Raw genomic sequence first — 18,589 nt, 5'->3', positions numbered from 1 at the left:
TTCCTCCAAATGGGGCTTCCTATGATTGGGATTGTTTAGGTGCATGGATTTTCCATCAGTATCGCTACACATGGTCAAATGACCATGCAAATCTCACTGTCCAGCCACTTCCAGGGACACAGGAGAGAGTGAATAAGATTGATAACAGGCAGTCAGAGATATTGTTCTGCATATGAAAGCATATGCATATATGTGTGTATGTAGTTGCATTTCATATATACCTATATGTACATATATAATGTACATGTATATATGAATGTATGTATACATAAATATATATTTGTGACCCACTAATCTATTTTTGAGCATTTGGGCTATTTCCACAGCTGGGCTGTGGTGACTAATGCAGTATGAACATGGGTCTTTGTAGAGCCCTGTGTCTTTGCTGTATATTGAGTTGTAGCCTTTCCATGTAACGCCCAAGAGTGGGTGGTATTCCTGTATCACAGGGTAGTTCTAGGTTTCGTTTTTTTGAGGAACCGTCAGACTTTTCATAGTGCTTATACTAGTTTATGCTCTCACCAACAATGTACCAGATCCTTTTCCCCCACATTCTGATCAACATTTGCTCTTTTTCCTATTCTTCATGAGGGCTATGCTTACTGGATTGGGATGGAAAGTCAGTTTTGTGATTTACACTTCCTTTATTGAGAGAAATGTTCATCATTTATGTGTTTGTTGGCCATTTTTACTTCTTCTGAGAAGTTCCTATTTAGATCCTTTGTCCATTTATTTTTCATTTTTTGTTTGGGGAAGGGGGTTAGTTCCTTGAGTTCCTTGTATAGTCTAGACATTAGACTATTGCCTAACTACAAGCTGGAACAGATCTCCTCACATTCTGTAGGTTGGCTTTAGCTTAGTAACTATGACCTTCTTGTGTAGAATGGTATTAGCTAGATGCAACCCCATTTATAAAGTCTCTTTATATTTGCTGAGCCTCTGGGACTCTACTTAGAAAGTTACTGTCTATACCAATAAGTTCTAATGTTTTTCCCTACTCCTTCTTGTAGTAGTTTCAAAGTTTCAGGTCTTACATTGAGGTATTTAATCTATATTTAATTGATATTACTAGAATGTTACAAGACTGGAGTCTAGATTCTATCTTCTGCATACACAATTCTGTTTTTTCCAGCACCATTTGTGGAAAGATTGTCTTTTTTCCATAATGTGTTGGTGAGTCCATTGTCAAATACAGAATGGCTGTATGTACATGGGTTTATTTCTGTGTTTCTAGGCTTTTCTGTTGGTCCTCGGGTCTGTTTCTTATATCACTACCAAGCTGATTTTGTTACTTCAGCTGTATAGTAAAGTTTAAGATCTGATATTGTGATGTCTCCAGCATTACTATTTTGGTTCATGATTGTTTTGCTCTTTGGAGCCTTTTGTGGTCCACATGAATATTTTAATGTTTTCTGTATCTCTCTGAGGAATGGTATTGCTATTTCGAAGTGTATTACATAGTGGTTTGCATGTAATTTTCAATTTGACAACAATGAGAAAGTACTTTCTCAATATTTACATTGTGGTGACTTATATGGTTCTTACTGGTTAGTAAAATCTTACAAAAACATGATTTTCTAAAACATAATTTCTTGTTGTTATAATAGTGATGTAGAGAGGAATTACAATTACAAATCAAGAAATGAGTACATTTTCTTTCATCCACTTTCTTCTTTTCTCTCACTCAATCTGAATCCCTCCCATAAGCACCCATGAATTGTGTAGTTGTTTGATAAGAAAGAAAAGAAAAGAAAAGATAGTTAAAAATAGAACTCTGCTTTTCATTAAAGACAAACATGATATGATTTTGCAAGCTTTAGCCAATTTTATTAGCTTGGTAGTACATTACAATAATAATAAAATAACCTGGAAACACTACAAGAAGGAGTAGGAGAAACACTTGGGCTCCTTGGCACAGGACAAAACTTCCTTAATAAAGGCCCAGAAATGCAACAAATCAAAGAAAGGTTGGACAAGTGGGACTGCATCAGACTGCAGAGCTTCTTCAGGGCAAAGGACATAGCTCCCAAGATAAACAGAAAGCCCACAGGTTGGAAAAAGATCTTTACTGGCCATAGAATGGACAAGGGCCTCATATCTAAAATATATGCAGAACTAAAAAAACTACATTCCTCCAAAACAAAACCACAAAGAACCAACAGCCCCCTTAACAAGTGGGCTAAAGACTTCAAAAGGGACTTCTCTGATGAGGAAATGAGAATGGCCCAGAGACATATGAGATAGTGCTCTGTCACTGGCCATAAAAGAAATGCAAATCAAAACAACATTGAGACTCCATCTCACTCCAGTAAGAATGTCCTTTATCAAGAAAACTAACAATAACACATGTTGGAGGGGATGTGGCCAAAAGGGATCCCTACTTAATTGTTGGTGGGAATGTAAACTGGTTTAGCCACTCTGGAAAATAATGTGGAGATTCCTCAGAAGGTTAAACATTGGGGCTGGGGATATGGCCTAGTGGCAAGAGTGCTTGCCTCATATATATGAGGCCCTGGGTTCAATTCCCCAGCACCATATATACAGAAAATGGCCAGAAGTGGCGCTGTGGCTCAAGTGGCAGAGTGCTAGCCTTGAGCAAAAAGAAGCCAGGGACAGTGCTCAGGCCCTGAGTCCAAGCCCCAGGACTGGCCAAAAAAAAAAAAAAAGAGAGAAGGCTAAACCTAGAGCTCCCCTATGACCCAGCAGCCCCACTTTTGGGCATCTACCCAAAAGACCACAAACAAGAACACACTAAAGCCACCAGCACAACAATGTTCATCACAGCACAATTTGTCATAGCTAAAATATGGAACCAACCCAGATGCCCTGCAGTAGACGAATGGATCAGGAAAATGTGGTACATATACACAATGGAATTTTATGCCTCTATCAGAAAGAATGACATTGCCCCATTCATAAGGAAATGGAAGGACTTGGAAATAATTATACTAAGTGAAGTGAGCCAGACCCAAAGAAACATGGATTCCATGGTTTTTCTCATAGGGAATAATTAGCACACGTTTAGGCTAGTCACAGCAGAGGATCACAACAGCTTAATAGCTATGCCTGTATGAACGCATAAGATGATGCTAAGTGAAATAAACTCCATGTTATGGAAACGAGTGTTATATCATTGTTGTAATTACTTTCAACATGCCATGTGAAACTGTAGCTTCTTTGGTCAATGATCCTCTTGTATCCCTTCCTGTGGTTGTCCTCATGCTATCACTCTATCTCATCTGAATACACTGGGTACTGTATACACTGGTATTAGAACTAGGAAAGTGAAAGGGAATATCAAAATCGAGAGACAAAGTATAAAAAGACAAACAACCCAAAAGCAATACTTGCAAAACCATATGGTGTAAACCAACTGAACAACTCATGGGAGTGGGGAAGGGGGGAGGAAGAGGAGGGAATGAGAGAGGAGGTAACAAACAGTACAAGAAATGTACCCAAGGCCTAACATATGAAACTGTAATCCCTCTGTACATCACTTTGACAATAAAAAAATAAACAAATAAAAATTAATTTAAAATAAACTTAAAAAAAAGAACTCTGCTTTTCATTAAAGACAAACATGATATTATTTTGCAAACTTGAGCCAATTTTATTAGTTTGGTAGTACATTACAATAATAATAAAATGAATAATGAATATAAATCTTAACCTACTTCAAACATATGTCTGCTTAAATTCAAAACTACTGCATAGCACAAACAGAAGATCCTGTTTAAATATAATTACTCACAGAATATGCCAGGTTTTATATACCTAGTGAAGGTAAGCTAAAATTTTTCTATAACCAAGTTTATATATGCTAATTTTTTTCTATTTAAAAATATATGATTAAAAGTAACATAATATTTGATTGAAAATTTAGTTTAGAGCATAAGATGTCTGGTTGACAGAATGTAAAAGATAAATTTATGATAATATTTTATATCTTGCTGAATCAAAACTATAAGATATAGGACCTGAGTGTGGACACATATGGACAATTACCATTAGTCATGGAAGCACTTACATTAAGAATAACTAGCATTCACTTAAGGTTCAATTTTCATGGATATGGCAAGTGAGATATTTATGTCTATCCAGGATTTATGTATAAAGTTACTTGAATTACACCAAGTGAGGATGCAGTTTGGAGTGGATGAGCCTCCTGACTGTCTCCTTCACATCCTTGTTCCTCAGGCTGTAGATAAGGGGGTTCAACATGGGGATCATGACTGTGTAAAGGGCGGTGGCCACTTTGATCAGGAGCATTGAGCTGTTGGAGTTGGGCACACAGTAGAGTAGGAGAATGATCCCATGGAAGATAGTGATGGCCGTAAGGTGGGAGGTACAGGTGGAGAAGGCTCTCCTCAGGCCACCTTTGGAGGGCATCTTCATGATGGTGACAACTATCACCACATAGGAAGCCAGGGTGATCAGGAGGCTGCAGGACTCACTAAGTATGGAAATGATGAAACAGGCAATCTGGCTGAACGATGAGTCAGAACAAGACACAGAGATGACTGCAGAGTACTCACAACCAAAGTGATTTATAATTGCAGGTCCACAGTAAGATAGTTGCCCTAGGGAATAAGTGAGTATGACAGAGCAGAGGCCACCCCATAGGTAAGTCCCAGCTACGAGGAGAACACAGAGCTTGCGGGACATCACAACTGTGTAGAGCAGAGGATTACACACGGCCACAAACCTGTCATAAGCCATCACAGCCAGCATAAACATTTCTGTAATCACAAATGTGCAAATGAAGAAAAATTGTGTCATGCATTCTTGGAAGGAGATACTTCTGTCTTCCACAACCAAAATCTCTAGGAGTTTGGGTGTAAACACACTGGAATAACAGATGTCCAAAAACGCAAGGTGGGTGAGGAAAAAGTACATGGGGGTATGAAGTTTAGGATTAACCCTGATGACCACAATAATTCCCAAATTTCCAATAAGAGTGATTGTGTAGATGGTCAAGAATATGAGGAAGAGGGGTGCCTGGAGGTATGGGTAATCTGAGAAGCCTATGAGGATGAATGTGGTCACAAAGCTCTGGTTTACAGTATTATGTGACATATTCCTTCATTTAAGAAGAAAATCAAGAAGAGAGGAAGAAAATCTGAGCACCAGAACTTGACAAATTGGTTCCAGAATCTCGTGGTTCACTGTTAATTCTTCCCTAACCACTCAAAGATTATTGGTCACTGGTTGTTAGCTTTTTCCTCTGGAGTGAATCTTTATTACCTGAAAATACATTATAGTACTTATCAGACTCATTATTTTCTTTAATTTTTTGTAAAGTTACCAGATCCTTAAAATGCTTCATGGTAACAAAACACTCATATGTTATGAAAGAAAACATCAAATCAGAAAAACATTGAGAATATTGTAATGATGTCAATACATGACTTGGGAAAGATTACATTCTTTTAATATGCAATTTACAAGTGGTAAAAATTGTGGAACAGAATTAATCCTGTCCAAAGCCCATTATTCTTTGTAATGAGCTTTTGTCTTTCCCATCAATATCACAGTATCAAGTACTCATAAATATTTACTGCACTGATTTGTGGGTTATTTTCGTTGTCTTATGAAAAAAAAATTTCTGAGAGCAGTTTTGTGGCCATTTACTCACCCAATGGTCATGGGTGAAGGTCAAAAATTCAAAATAAATGGAATACTGTAAAATAGTTTTGAAAATATTATTAGAAGTTCTACTTGATACACAATCTGTCTGTTGTACATATTGTTGGAAACATGGTCAACTAGTTAATTACTAGTCATTTAAATTTAGGAGTGATGGTCTAGGAGAAAACATATATAAGATTAATATGAGCACTTGGTATTTTTAATCCATAACGATTCTAGTTTTAATAAATTCACACAATTTGTCTAGGATAAGTGACTGACTCTGGAAGTTGATGAGTATATTTGATAGATGATTGACTATTTCGCTTACATCTAAGATGTGGCATAACTTTTACCTTGATCTGTACACATGGAAATGTCCACAAAATCTTCTGCTTCTGAATGTAGGCAGAGAACCCCAGCTGTAACACTATCCTTTCACTACTACTGGGTATTGTGAAGAGCATTCTGTTAATCAGGTGTGAAAAATGTTTCTTTTTATTTAGGAACTTTGATTAATTTCCTTAGTCTATGATCACACAGGGTGAGAAATCTACAGTACTCTCCTACTACAGCAATGACTCCTGATGAAACCAGTATACCTCTAATTATTCTCCACCTTGCCATGAGGAAAAAATAAAACCTATATAATTTGCCCAAGTGTAACTTAGTAATATTAATGGCAGGATACTTGCTAGAATTTTAAACAAACCATTACTGACATCTTTACCATTTTTTGTGTTTAGTCTTCCTTAGCAATTTTTCTGCTACCAACTTTCTACTACCAGTGGGGCTTGAACTCTGGGTCTGGGCACCATCCCAGCATTTTTCTTAAGGCTAGCAGTATTCTACCGCTTGAGCCATGGCTCCACTTCTGGCTTTTTTAGTAGTTTAGTGAAGACAAAAATATCATAGACTTTTCTACCAGGGCTGGCTTGGAACCTTTACCATCAGATTTCAGCCTCCTGATTAAAGGTGTGAGCCACCAGGAGCACCTTGTTGTAGGATATCTTTATGGAACTGGACTTCTTTATAACTTTTGGTTTCTTAAAGACATCATTTTCTTCCTGAACATACAAGAAAAATAAAAGTACCAATTGACTCTTTCACAAGCCCCACTTTCATACACATGTATTTTGGATATGATTATGCAACATGCCTTCTACAATATCTCCCAAGCATAACATGAACAAGTTGATTTATCAACTTGCATAGATTTTTAAATGTTGGCTATAAAGACTCTAATTGGGTTCTTCTAATTTGTCACATTGATCCATTTCTCCTCTACGGTTTTATGGTACACCTTGTTTTAATTATGTTTTCATATAGTTCTTCCAGGGAAATAGTCTGGAGCTCTAGTATTAGCATTTTTTCAACTCTATTTATTTGTACCTTTATAATTACAGTAGATCTATAATGCCTAGGATACTTTGCTATATTATGTTTATGTTGCAATGTATGTTTATTGCAGCCCCTGTTCCTGAACGTATTATTTTCCTAAGAAAAAACATACATTTAACATTTCATTAACAGTTTAAGCTTTGAAGCACAGAAATGAAGGTCATAGTTTTCAACATGGTAAAATGACCCTAACAAAAATACATTAGCACCATACACATGCATGCACACAAACAAACAAACACACATACATAATTAAAATAAAGAGATATTATGATTTCTTTGCACTCAAGGAAAATTAGAATTTTCCTTTCCCTAAGTATTTCATATAGAATTGAAAGAAATGTCAATATCAGAGCAACTTACCTGAGGTTCCTTTTAAATGGATTATGTTTCAAGAAACAACATGCACAGTCTTCCTCCAAATTCAAATATTCGTACATTCTCATAAATGATTTCAAATAAATGCAGTGATTCTTAATACGTAGAATGATATAGAAGAGGCAATCTTCAACTGCCAAAACATTTAGAAGTGTCTCAGGGAAACGATACACTTAGAGATTTTTTGTTTTAGGGTTTTTTTTGTTTTGTTTTGTTTTTGCCAGTCCTGGGGCTGGAAACAGGGTCTGAGCTCTGTCCCTGGCTTCTTTTAGTTCAGGCTATCACTCTACCACTTCACCCACAGTGCCACTTCAGGCCTATTCTGTATATGTGGTGCTGAAGAGTCAAACCCAGGGCTTCAAGCATGCTAGGCAAGCACTCTACCACTAGGCCACATTCCCAGCTCCACACTTAGATCTTTTATTTCTCTATGACAATGCTGTTTGTTTCATGTCTATCTGCTCTACTCTGGGGACATGGACTCTAGGGAATCCTGAGCATTTGTTGTGTAAACTATAATTAGAAGAAACTTCCTCTCCTGTTACAAAATAATTCTTTTGTAAAGAACTGATGTGTCACCATTCAGTTATAAGAACTTTCTTAATTTCTGTAATTTTCTTACCTTCATCGTGCCAATTTCAAAATCTCTAAAATATACTCCCTTGTTATTGATATACATTTATGTAACATTGAGATGATATCTTCTGTGATGTATTATCAAATTAGAGAAAAGGCTATGATTTCATTAGGCCTTCATGGATTTTCATTAATAGGAGGAAGGAAATAAACATTAAATAAAACTAGAAAGTTACTATTATAAATTCAACAGGCTATGAAAATATATTTATACAATGTGGTTAGCATACAACATAAAATAATTCTGCCACTAAGACACTACTATTTCTGGATATTATCCTGTTAATCTTATATATCTTCACTAAAAGTCTTATTATGAGCCATGAAAAACAATGCAAAAACTGCACTACTCCGGGCTGCCAAAATGTTAAGCAATTCACATCATACAATTTATACACAGAGTTTAAGATTCCAGGTAGATACACAGATTTATCTTTAGTTTATTACTTTCTGTAATTCATAGTGCTAATTGTAGTTCCAAAACTTGAAAAAAATATGTTTTCAAATTTTACATAGTAATTGATGGACTATTTAGGTAATCATGTATGTTACTGGATGACAAACTATTAAATGTTAAATAACATGTATGTGCATCTATAATTAAAAATGATTTGCTGAAATATTTTCTATATTGTTTAGCAATTGCAAAAAATAGTTTAGACTTAATACCTTAATTGTAAAGTTTTGTAATAAAGAAAATTATGCTTTTACTTCAAAATCACAGGCTCACAAATGAAGCCAGAAACATAGTTAATGGCACGTACTTTTGAACTGAAACCTTTTTTTTTTTTTTTTTTGGCCAGTCCTGGGCCTTGGACTCAGGGCCTGAGCACTGTCCCTGGCTTCCTTTTTTGCTCAAGGCTAGCACTCTGCCACTTGAGCCACAGCGCCACTTCTGGCCTTTTTCTGTATATGTGGTGCTGGGGAATCGAACCCAGGGCCTCATGTATACGAGGCAAGCACTCTTGCCACTAGGCCATATCCCCAGCCCTGAACTGAAACCTTTTTACGTGGTCATTTCCAAAGATATTTTCTTCCTCTTACATCACCCAGGATCAGCAAGAGGGTGTAGAAAATTCTAAGCCAGTCATTGATGGAAAACTTTGGTCAACTATCAATTATGCTTTTTCAGGAATATAATAGGCTATTTCTACACTATTGTTTATGAGTAATATATATGGAAATATAGAAAAATATTTTGTACTTATACAGCACTTGGCCATGTGACTTTTCGGTTCTTTGAGTCAGAAATAATTCCTTAATGTTTACTTTGGGCTCATGTATACAATGGCAATTGATCAGTGAAATGTTATAAAAATATGACACTAATATGCAGGCGTGGGCTTGCATTATTAAAATGTAGAATATTTCATTGATACTCAAAAATAACTGATGAATAAACATTAGCCAGCTTATAGTCAGACTATTTTCAGAAAACAAAGAGATGATCTTCATTTAACATGAATTTATATATAAATGCTCACAGTTTGTGCCAAATATAATCTTTTATTCTGGCTTTTCATAATTTAAATATTTTTCTTTTTTTTCAAATTTTTATTATCAAACTGATGTACAGAGGTTACAGTTTCATATGTTAGGCATTGGATACATTTCTTGTACTGTTTGTTACCTTGTCCCTCATACCCCCCTCTCGCCTCCCCCTTTCCCTTTCCCCCCCTGAGGTGTTCAGTTCACTTACACCAAACAGTTTTGCAAGTATTGCTTTTGTAGTTGTTTGTCTTTTTTTTTACCCTGTGTCTCTCAATTTTGGTATTCCCTTTCAAATTCCTACTTCTAAAACCAGTGTACATGGTTTCCAATATACTCAGATAAGATTACAGAGATAGTGTAGTTACAACCACTGGAAGGTGATACAAGAACATCATCAATAATAGAAGCTACAGATACACATGGGACGGTGAAAGTAGTTACAACTGTGAGATAACAATCGTTTCCATAACATGGAGTTAATTTCACTTAGCATCATCTTATGTGTTCATAAGGGTATAGCTATTGGGCTCTTGTGATGCTCTGCTATGACTTGCCTAAACCTGTACTAATTATTCCCAATAAGGGAGACCATAGAGTCCATGTTTCTTTGGGTCTGGCTCACTTCACTTAGTATAATTTTTTCCAAGTCCTTCCATTTCCTTACAAATGGGGCAATGTCATTCTTTCTGATAGAGCCATAAAATTCCATTGTGTATATGTACCACATTTTCCTGATCCATTAGTCTACTGAGGGGCATCTGGGTTGGTTCCAGATTCTAGCTATGACAAATTGTGCTGTGATGAACATTATTGTGCTGGTGGCATTACTGTGATTTTGTTTGTGGTCTTTTGGATAGATACCCAAAAGTGGGGCTGCTGGGTCATAGGGGAGTTCTATATTTAGCCTCCTGAGGAATCTCCATACTACTTGCCAGAGTGGCTGAACCAGTTTACATTCCCACCAACAATGAAGTAGGGTTCCCTTTTGGCCACATCCCCTGCAACAGTTGTTATTGTTAGTTTTCTTGATATATGACATTCTTACTGGGGTGAGATGGAATCTCAATGTTGTGTTGATTTGCATTTCTTTTATGGCCAGTTATGTAGAGCACTTTTTCATATGTCTCTTGGCCATTCTCATTAAATACATTTTTCTCTCTTAAAAAGTATTCTGTTTGGGAGTCTAAGATCCTAGTTTACTGAAGAACAGTATATGCAGCAATGAAACTGCATGAAGTAAGTCTTTCCAACAAATTAAGAGTCATTTAGCAAAATGAGTATCAGAAAACGAAAATGACTTTACAAGGTGGTAGAGAGGTAGCGAGAAGGAAAGCAAAAGAGAACAAATACAGCCAGAGTGCTCAATGGACCACATGATAAAGAAGGTGGGAAATGTAAAATGGATTCGAGAGGGGAGCATGGTGGGAGTGGTGACTGAATAGGAAGCACTGGAGGTTTACATGGACACATAAATTTGTAACTTGCGTTTGAACTATGGGAAACAAAGAAAAAATATTTTATTTAATTTTCAGAGCTTTTGGTGGTATATTAGTTAAATGCTTAAGATGTCTAGTTATCGGGGCTGGGGATATGGCCTAGTGGCAAGAGTGCTTGCCCCGTATACATGAAGCCCTGGGTTGAATTCCCCAGCACCACATATATAGAAGAAAACAAAACGGCCAGAAGTGGCGTTGTGGCTCAAGTGGCAGAGTGCTAGCCTTGAGCAAAAAAAAAGGAATCCAGGGACAGTGCTCAGGCCCTGAGTCCAAGGCACAGAACTGGCCAAAAAAAAAAAAAAAGATGTCTAGTTATCTAACAAATAAGGAGAAACTGGAGGTTGTATGTTATATAGATTGGTGAGTCAAAACTGTCACATATGTGGAGTGGAGTGTGAATTTATAAAGCTGGTACTTGTAATAAGAACAAAATAATATTCACTTAAGTCTCAAATGTGACCAATTATATATATATATATATATAATATATATATGAAAAAACTTCTGTGTATTTAGGACTTATGTAAACAGTTATTTGAGTTATATCAATTGAGGATGCAGTTTGGAGTGCATGAGCCTCCTGACTGTCTCCTTCACATCTTTGTTCCTCAGGCTGTAGATGAGGGGGTTCAGCATGGGGATCATGACTGTGTAAAGGGCGGTGGCTACTTTGACCAGGAGCCAAGAACTTTTGGAGCTGGGGACACAGTAGAGCAGTAGAATGACCCCATGGAAAATGCTGATGGCCGTCAGGTGAGAGGTACAGGTGGAGAAGGCTCTCCTCAGGCCCCCCTTAGAGGGCATCCTCAGGATGGTGACAACTATGACCACATAGGAAGCCAGGGTGATCAGGAGGCTGCAAGATTCACTAAATATCGAGATAAATAGGCATGCCATCTGGCTGAAGGAGGGATCAGAACAAGACGCAGAGAGGACTGCAGAATACTCACAGCCAAAGTGATTTATGATGCCCGGTTCACAGTAAGATAGTTGCCAAAGAGAGTAAGTGAGTATTACTGAGCAGAGGCCACCGTATAGGTAAGTCCCAGCTACGAGGAGAGCACAGAGCTTGTGGGACATCACGACTTTGTAGAGCAGAGGATTACACACAGCCACCAACCTGTCATAGGCCATCACGGCCAGCATAAACATTTCTGTAATCACGAATGTGCATCCAAAGAAATACTGAATCATACATCCTTCTAAGGAGATAATTCGTTCTTCCACAACTAAGATTTCTAGGAGTTTGGGTGTAAACACACTGGAATAACACATATCCAAAAATGCAAGGTGGGTGAGGAAAAAGTACATGGGGGTATGAAGCCTGGGGTTGATCCTGATTACCACTATGATCCCCAAATTTCCAACCACAGTGACAGTGTATATGGTTAAAAATATAAGGAAAAGCAGGACCTGGATGTGTGGGTATTCAGAGAAGCCAATCAAGATGAATGTGTTCACACAACTCTGATTTACCATATCATGGACCATGATCCTCCATTCAACCAGATACAAGGAGAAAGAAAAGAAAACTAAGCAGGATGAGCTGAAAGGGTAGAAAGCAATAACTCAGCAGAATCTCAAAAAATACAATTGAAGACAAGCAGGGTCAACTTGAGTCCATGATTATTTTGCTTCACTCTGTTCTTTGTTGATCACTTCAGGGCTGCTGTTTGTGGGCAATTAGCTTCATTGTTAATTACTGTCATTTCTTTACCTGAAATAAAATCATAGTACTCTCAACAGCTTTTAAGCAAACTCTTTGGAAGAGTATCTATTACTTGGAATACAGTAAAATATAATATGAAAATAAAGGATATATATGTATATATACATATATTTACATATATATATATATATACAGAGAGAGAGAATCATATAAATATTGAGTAGATTGCACCAGTAACATTTATGCCAGGTAGTGATTAGGAAGATTAAGCACATTGCTTACACCGTAAGCAAATCTATACAGTAAGAAAAAAGAAACTCTTAAAAATTGGGGAAAGGGAATTTATGATTTTTGAGGCTGATAGATATAATTCTCATTCTGAGTGTAGAAGTCAAATAAGAACTCTAATTTTATTCTTTCCAAGAAGAGGGACTTTTATAAAATATCTTTATACCTTTGCCTCTTTCTTCTGTCATATTTTCTATCATTTTATGCAATTTTCCATCATTTTCTCTGCAATATTTTCTCTATCTGCTTGCCTAGGTAATATGCTTGATATAACATTAGCTATCCTGAGAAGATTTTTTTTTAAAAAAAACTACTAAGGATTCTGCCCTCTGTTACAGAACACTCTTCAAAGCCAAAAAAGGGTTTTACTTGCCTCGTATGAACTAACTTAGAATTTGTAGCTAATCTTTGGACTGAGTTTGCTCAATTTTTCCTACACCAATATTTGTAGAGGGGTTACTGACCAAGCACAAACCACATTTTTATAAATTTAGAATTGAGGAACAAAATTAGATATCGCACATTTAGTATTAAATTTTACTCCAAACTTCATTCTTCTCTTACTCACCACTGCAGCTGGGTATTCTGTCCTCCTGATTAATTGAACTGCTGGCACACCTCTTGCCTTTCAATTCAGCCCTCTACCTAGGCAACGTCCCTAAAATTTCAATTTTCCCCTAAAATTTCTGATTACATCTGGGGTAATTTGTTAAATGTTTCTTAAATTTTTTCTCTTCTCAATTCTAGAAGCATAAACTCTGCATATTATGTTCATTAGTTTAAAAAATAAGATAGAAGCTAGTCAATATGGTAGCACCTGTAATCCAGACACTTGGTAAATTGAGAAAACTGGGTCATAATTTCAAGGCAACCGTGAGCTACATTCCCAGATCCTGTCTCAAAAATCACTGAGATCAACGACACTACACAGATTGTGTTAGGAATATCCTGCTAATTTTGTGAAAGTTCTCAAATCTGAATTCCATTTGTTTCTGTCTCTAATGCTATTTGCTATGTAATCTTCCTTTTCCTATTGCTTTTCTATTCCTGTCTTCCCATAATATTAAGTGGTAGTCATCACAATATGACCAAGAACTAATGTAAAAACAAAGAAAAATATAAAAATATTCCTCACTCTTCTTTGCTATTATGATCAGGTACTAGGTCACTCCTTGCTAGTGTGTGAAACCACAGACCAGTGATTACTGAAACTTGAAGGCAATAATTAAAGTGGTTTCAACAGCACTTTATTAATAAGTTAAATTGAAACTGTTCCATGTGAATTTTTACTGACTCTCCTAAGAAGTACATAAAAACGTCGTGTTGACAATTTGCATTAGTATGGAAGAGTTATTCCATGAAAGCACTGTTTCATTTCTTCTTATTCAATGAAATGACTCAGTTCTTCTTTAATGCTTTCTAATGTATCCTGTTTCATTGACAAGTTGGCCACCCAATCCTTCCAAGTAAGCATTCTGGCTCTCAAATCTCTTTAGTTTTCTCCTGATCTGTTTTTCATTGCACCTATATTATCACAATGTATTTTAAATGCACAGGCTATGTTACTATTTTATATGTATATTCTACTCTGTGTGGCACTCCATGTATCTGAATTTATTACATATCATAAAAACAAAGTTTACCCTTAATGTTTCATTTAAAAATAATACATGTAATACAACAATTAAGGACATAGTTTCAAACTCAGTAAAAATGAACCTATGGAAAAATGAACATCCAATTTAGCACTGTAATATGTAGAATTCTTTAAAACAAGTAGAAACAATTACCCCTCCACTGACATGTTTACTGTTATCTCCTACCTCAGGATTTTGATAGCTCTCACATAGCATTGAAAATATTCCCCTCATTGGAGGAACTTACCAACAACAGATTTTCCTGAAGTGCATTTCAATGGATATTTCCCTACCTTTATTTAAAAACTGCATGGATAGTGCTGGCATGTGGCTCAAGCCAGCTTAGAGGACTGGATTTTAATGAAAACAAAACAATTCCTCCCCATAAAAAGGTAATATCTGCATGCACAATCCGCCCCCAAATTAAAAGAGTCTCACTTTATTTAATAAAGGCAGTAAATGACTCTTGTGAAATATAATTCAGTAGTGGAAGGGAGAGATGGGATCTCCATCACTTTCAAAACATTTTGGCAATGTAGAGATGTCTTGAAGTAAAGGCTTCAGTCATAAGTTCCATGATTCCATTGTGTGTTTTATCTCCAGCTGCTTGCCTTAGGGGACATGGACCCAGGAGATGCCTGATAATTTGGTGTAATGAACTACAAACAAAGAAATTAGAGAAAACTTCATTGTATGTTGCTGCAGACATGATTTATTCTAGATATTATGGTCATCCATATATTGTAAGAAAAGTGCTTACTTTGTTAGAGAAATTATACTACTGAAAACCATATAACAAACCACAATAAAAACTATGAGTAATCACCCATAATCCAATATCAACAACATTATTACACATTTGCTTAACATATCTAATAGCACACATATTAAGACAGGTGCATCCTGTGTGCAGAACTATAGCTCTTTTTGCACTCAACCATGGAGGTTAGAATGGTCATGTGATGGGTATAGATAAGCAATCTATATTTTGCTGTAGAAACATGTTGTTCAAAACACACACACAAATCATACCACTGATAGTTTAAATCCATGTCTTCTGATTCATGCATGACTCCTGTGGGTTCCAAATCAGTGAGTAAATATGGTGGCAAAAAAACACAACATATTAAGATACCAACACAGTGGTTGTATTTTATGTGCATGATTTTAAATATAAATGATTGTAAATACATATATATGAATATTAAATATATATTTGAAAAAAGTAAAATGTATGGGAATATAAATTGTTTTAATCAGATTAATACATTAATAGATGTATCAAATATTATCCAGTATCCCATAATGCCGGAGCCAGCCGGCAGCGAAAAGGGAATCCTGAATGAGGGGGGTGAGGATTAAAGAAAAGGAAAAATGCAAGACAAGAGAAAAAAGGCAAGAGACAAAAGATGGGGTTCAGGAGGTCTGCAGCTTAAGACTGTAACTCAAGACTGCAGCCATATTTTATTCTTTACTTCCAGATTATATGCAGTTTAGGAACCAGGGAATAGCATAGGATTAACTAAGGTTTAAGAAAACAGGAAGGCCCTGAAATTGGTAAATAACAACAGGCAGTAAAACAAGATAAGGTTGAATGGTTTACATAAAACAGACCCTTGTGGACACACTAAAACATCTCGGGATTAGAACTGTCCTTCAGGTAAACCATGTTCTTGCATGTCCTTGAGATAACAACATAGCCAGAGGTTAGGATGGACTTTGTTGTTGGAACCCTAAGCCATGACCTTGTACGCCCTTGAGAGTATAGCCAGAAGTCAGGATGAACTTCGTTGTTGGCTCCCAACACCATAAAGACATCACTTTTGAGTTTTCAGTATGTCATACTAAAGTACATTTAATTCAAAGAAAGAAAACATATGTCTAATATTTAAACAATTCTTGGAAAGTAAGTTGTTACTGAAGAGCCAGACTTTGAAGTCAGGCCCCACTTTACCACGCAAACCCCACTTTACACGTGAATCCCACTTTACCACACGAATCTGAGATAAGCAGGCCCTGTGAGCAGACCCAGGACAAGCTTATTAGGACCCAGCCGGTCAAGAACTCTAACTTCTGGGAATGCTTAACTCTAACTGCCCCCAAAATGCCTCGAGCCCTGAGCCAATCAGATTTGTACCCGTGTCCTAATCTTGCTTGTTTGAACACTTGATTGCTGTAACTTTGTTTTTTGTCTTACTTGAACACCTGATGGCTGTAACTTTGTTTTTTGCCTTTATAAGCCCTGTCAATCGCAGCTCGGGGCTTCCTCCTAACCTCTGCTGTGTTGGTGGGTAGGACGAGGCCCAAGTTGCAGCTCACCTGAATAAAGCCTTGCCTTGCTTTTGCATTTCGGAACGTCTGAGTCTCGGTGGCCTTCTTGGTGGTCATTTCGCGACTTGGCATAACAGTTACCCTTACTGTACAGTACAAAGATTAAGGATATTTATATATGTTCCTCAACAATTACTTGTGATCTTGTAAAAGTTTTATTATCCCATTCAGTTAAATTTGTTTGCTCAGGGAAATAATTGCCATTTAACAAAGTTGAGGAAAACTAAAAAATGTGGATTTATCTTCACCATTGGTAGATAAACTTTAATCCAGATTAGAAAAATAAAAAGAAGAAACACAAGTTAACTTTTTTTCCCATTTGTTTATTGTCAAAGTGATGTACAGAGGCGTTACAATTTCATACGTAAGGTGTTATGCCAAGTCACGAGAAGACCACCAAGAAGACCACCGAGACTCAGACGTTCCGAAATGCAAAAGCAAGGCAAGGCTTTATTCAAGCGAGCTGCAACTTGGGCCTCGTCCTACCCACCGATACAGTGGAGGTTAGGAGGAAGCCTCGAGCTGCGATTACACAGGGCTTATAAAGGCAAAAAACAAAGTTACAGTCATCCAGTGTTCAAGCAAGACAAAAAAACAAAGTTACAGCAATCAGGTGTTCAAGCAAGCAAGACCTGGACACGAGTACAAATCTGATTGGCTCAGGGCTCGAGGCACAGGGCTAGAGGCATTCTAGGGGTGGTTAGAGTTAAGCATTCCCAGCGGTTACAGTTCTTGACCAGCTGGGCCCTAATAAGCTTGTCCTGGGTCTGCTCACAGGGCCTGCTTATCTCAGGTTCACGTGGTAAAGTGGGGTTCATGTGGTAAAGTGGGGCCTGACTTCAAAGTCTGGCACTTCAACATTAGGTTTGGAAATGGAGGTTTCTTTGACCATGCTGACCCAGTCATGTAATCAAGTAGTAGCTAAACAGTATCCAACAAGGAAACATCAGCCTGTTCATGGATTCTGTTGTAAGGTGAGGAAACACAGAAGCCAACTTTGAGAGGTCAAATCTTGGAGTCTTTATTAAAAGATTGGAAAGAGCATGGTGGACTGCTGTCTTAAAAGACCTGTAGTCAGAAAATACACTTAATATTGTTAGAAAACTGAAACATGAAAGCCTGAGGGGAAAGAAAGAAGCAAAATAATACCAACAAACCAATTCATCTCCAATCGACAGCTGAGTAGGGAGGGATGCATGTTGACTGGAGAAGAACCAGGGGACTGGAGACAGTACACCAACATGGAGACATGTGACTTGGCATAATGGTGCTTGAAGTACTCTGGGACTACATAGAGTCAAATCAAGGGATTGGGTCACAGGAAACTCAAGTCCCAGGCATTGGACTGACAGATTTGTAACCTATCAGCCAAGTCACCGCCCATGCCTCCAGGGATTTAAGTATGCCCATCACTTGTGAGGCGGGACTTCACCTTCCCCCACCATGAAGATAAGAAGTCAGACCCTACAATCCACCATGTGGCTAGCCAGACCTAAACATGTGGATTCAAGTTGTGATTCACTGGATATTGTGGTTCTTTAATGTTAGCAAAAAGTCACACTTCTGGGGCTGGGAATATGGCCTAGTGGTAGAGTGCTTGCCTTGTATACATGAAGCCCTGGGTTCAATTCCCC

General features: G+C 37.2%; 2 protein-coding genes across 2 annotated transcripts; both read right to left on the bottom strand.

The window, feature by feature from the left end:
• Positions 1 to 4,125: 4,125 nt before the first annotated feature.
• On the bottom strand, positions 4,126 to 5,076 carry LOC125361786 (olfactory receptor 5D18-like). Its single transcript, XM_048360389.1, has one exon. The coding sequence runs from the start codon at positions 5,074 to 5,076 to the stop codon at positions 4,126 to 4,128; it is 951 nt and encodes a 316-aa protein (XP_048216346.1).
• A 6,494-nt stretch (positions 5,077 to 11,570) lies between these two features.
• Positions 11,571 to 12,521, bottom strand: LOC125361897 (olfactory receptor 5D13-like). The gene has a single exon (XM_048360509.1). The coding sequence runs from the start codon at positions 12,519 to 12,521 to the stop codon at positions 11,571 to 11,573; it is 951 nt and encodes a 316-aa protein (XP_048216466.1).
• Between the last annotated feature and the right edge of the window lie 6,068 nt (positions 12,522 to 18,589).

This window comes from Perognathus longimembris, chromosome 13 (genome assembly GCF_023159225.1).
Source record: "Perognathus longimembris pacificus isolate PPM17 chromosome 13, ASM2315922v1, whole genome shotgun sequence".
NCBI lineage: Eukaryota > Metazoa > Chordata > Mammalia > Rodentia > Heteromyidae > Perognathus > Perognathus longimembris.
Note: the sequence above shows the minus strand (reverse complement) of the source record. Positions and strands in the feature narration are given on the sequence as shown.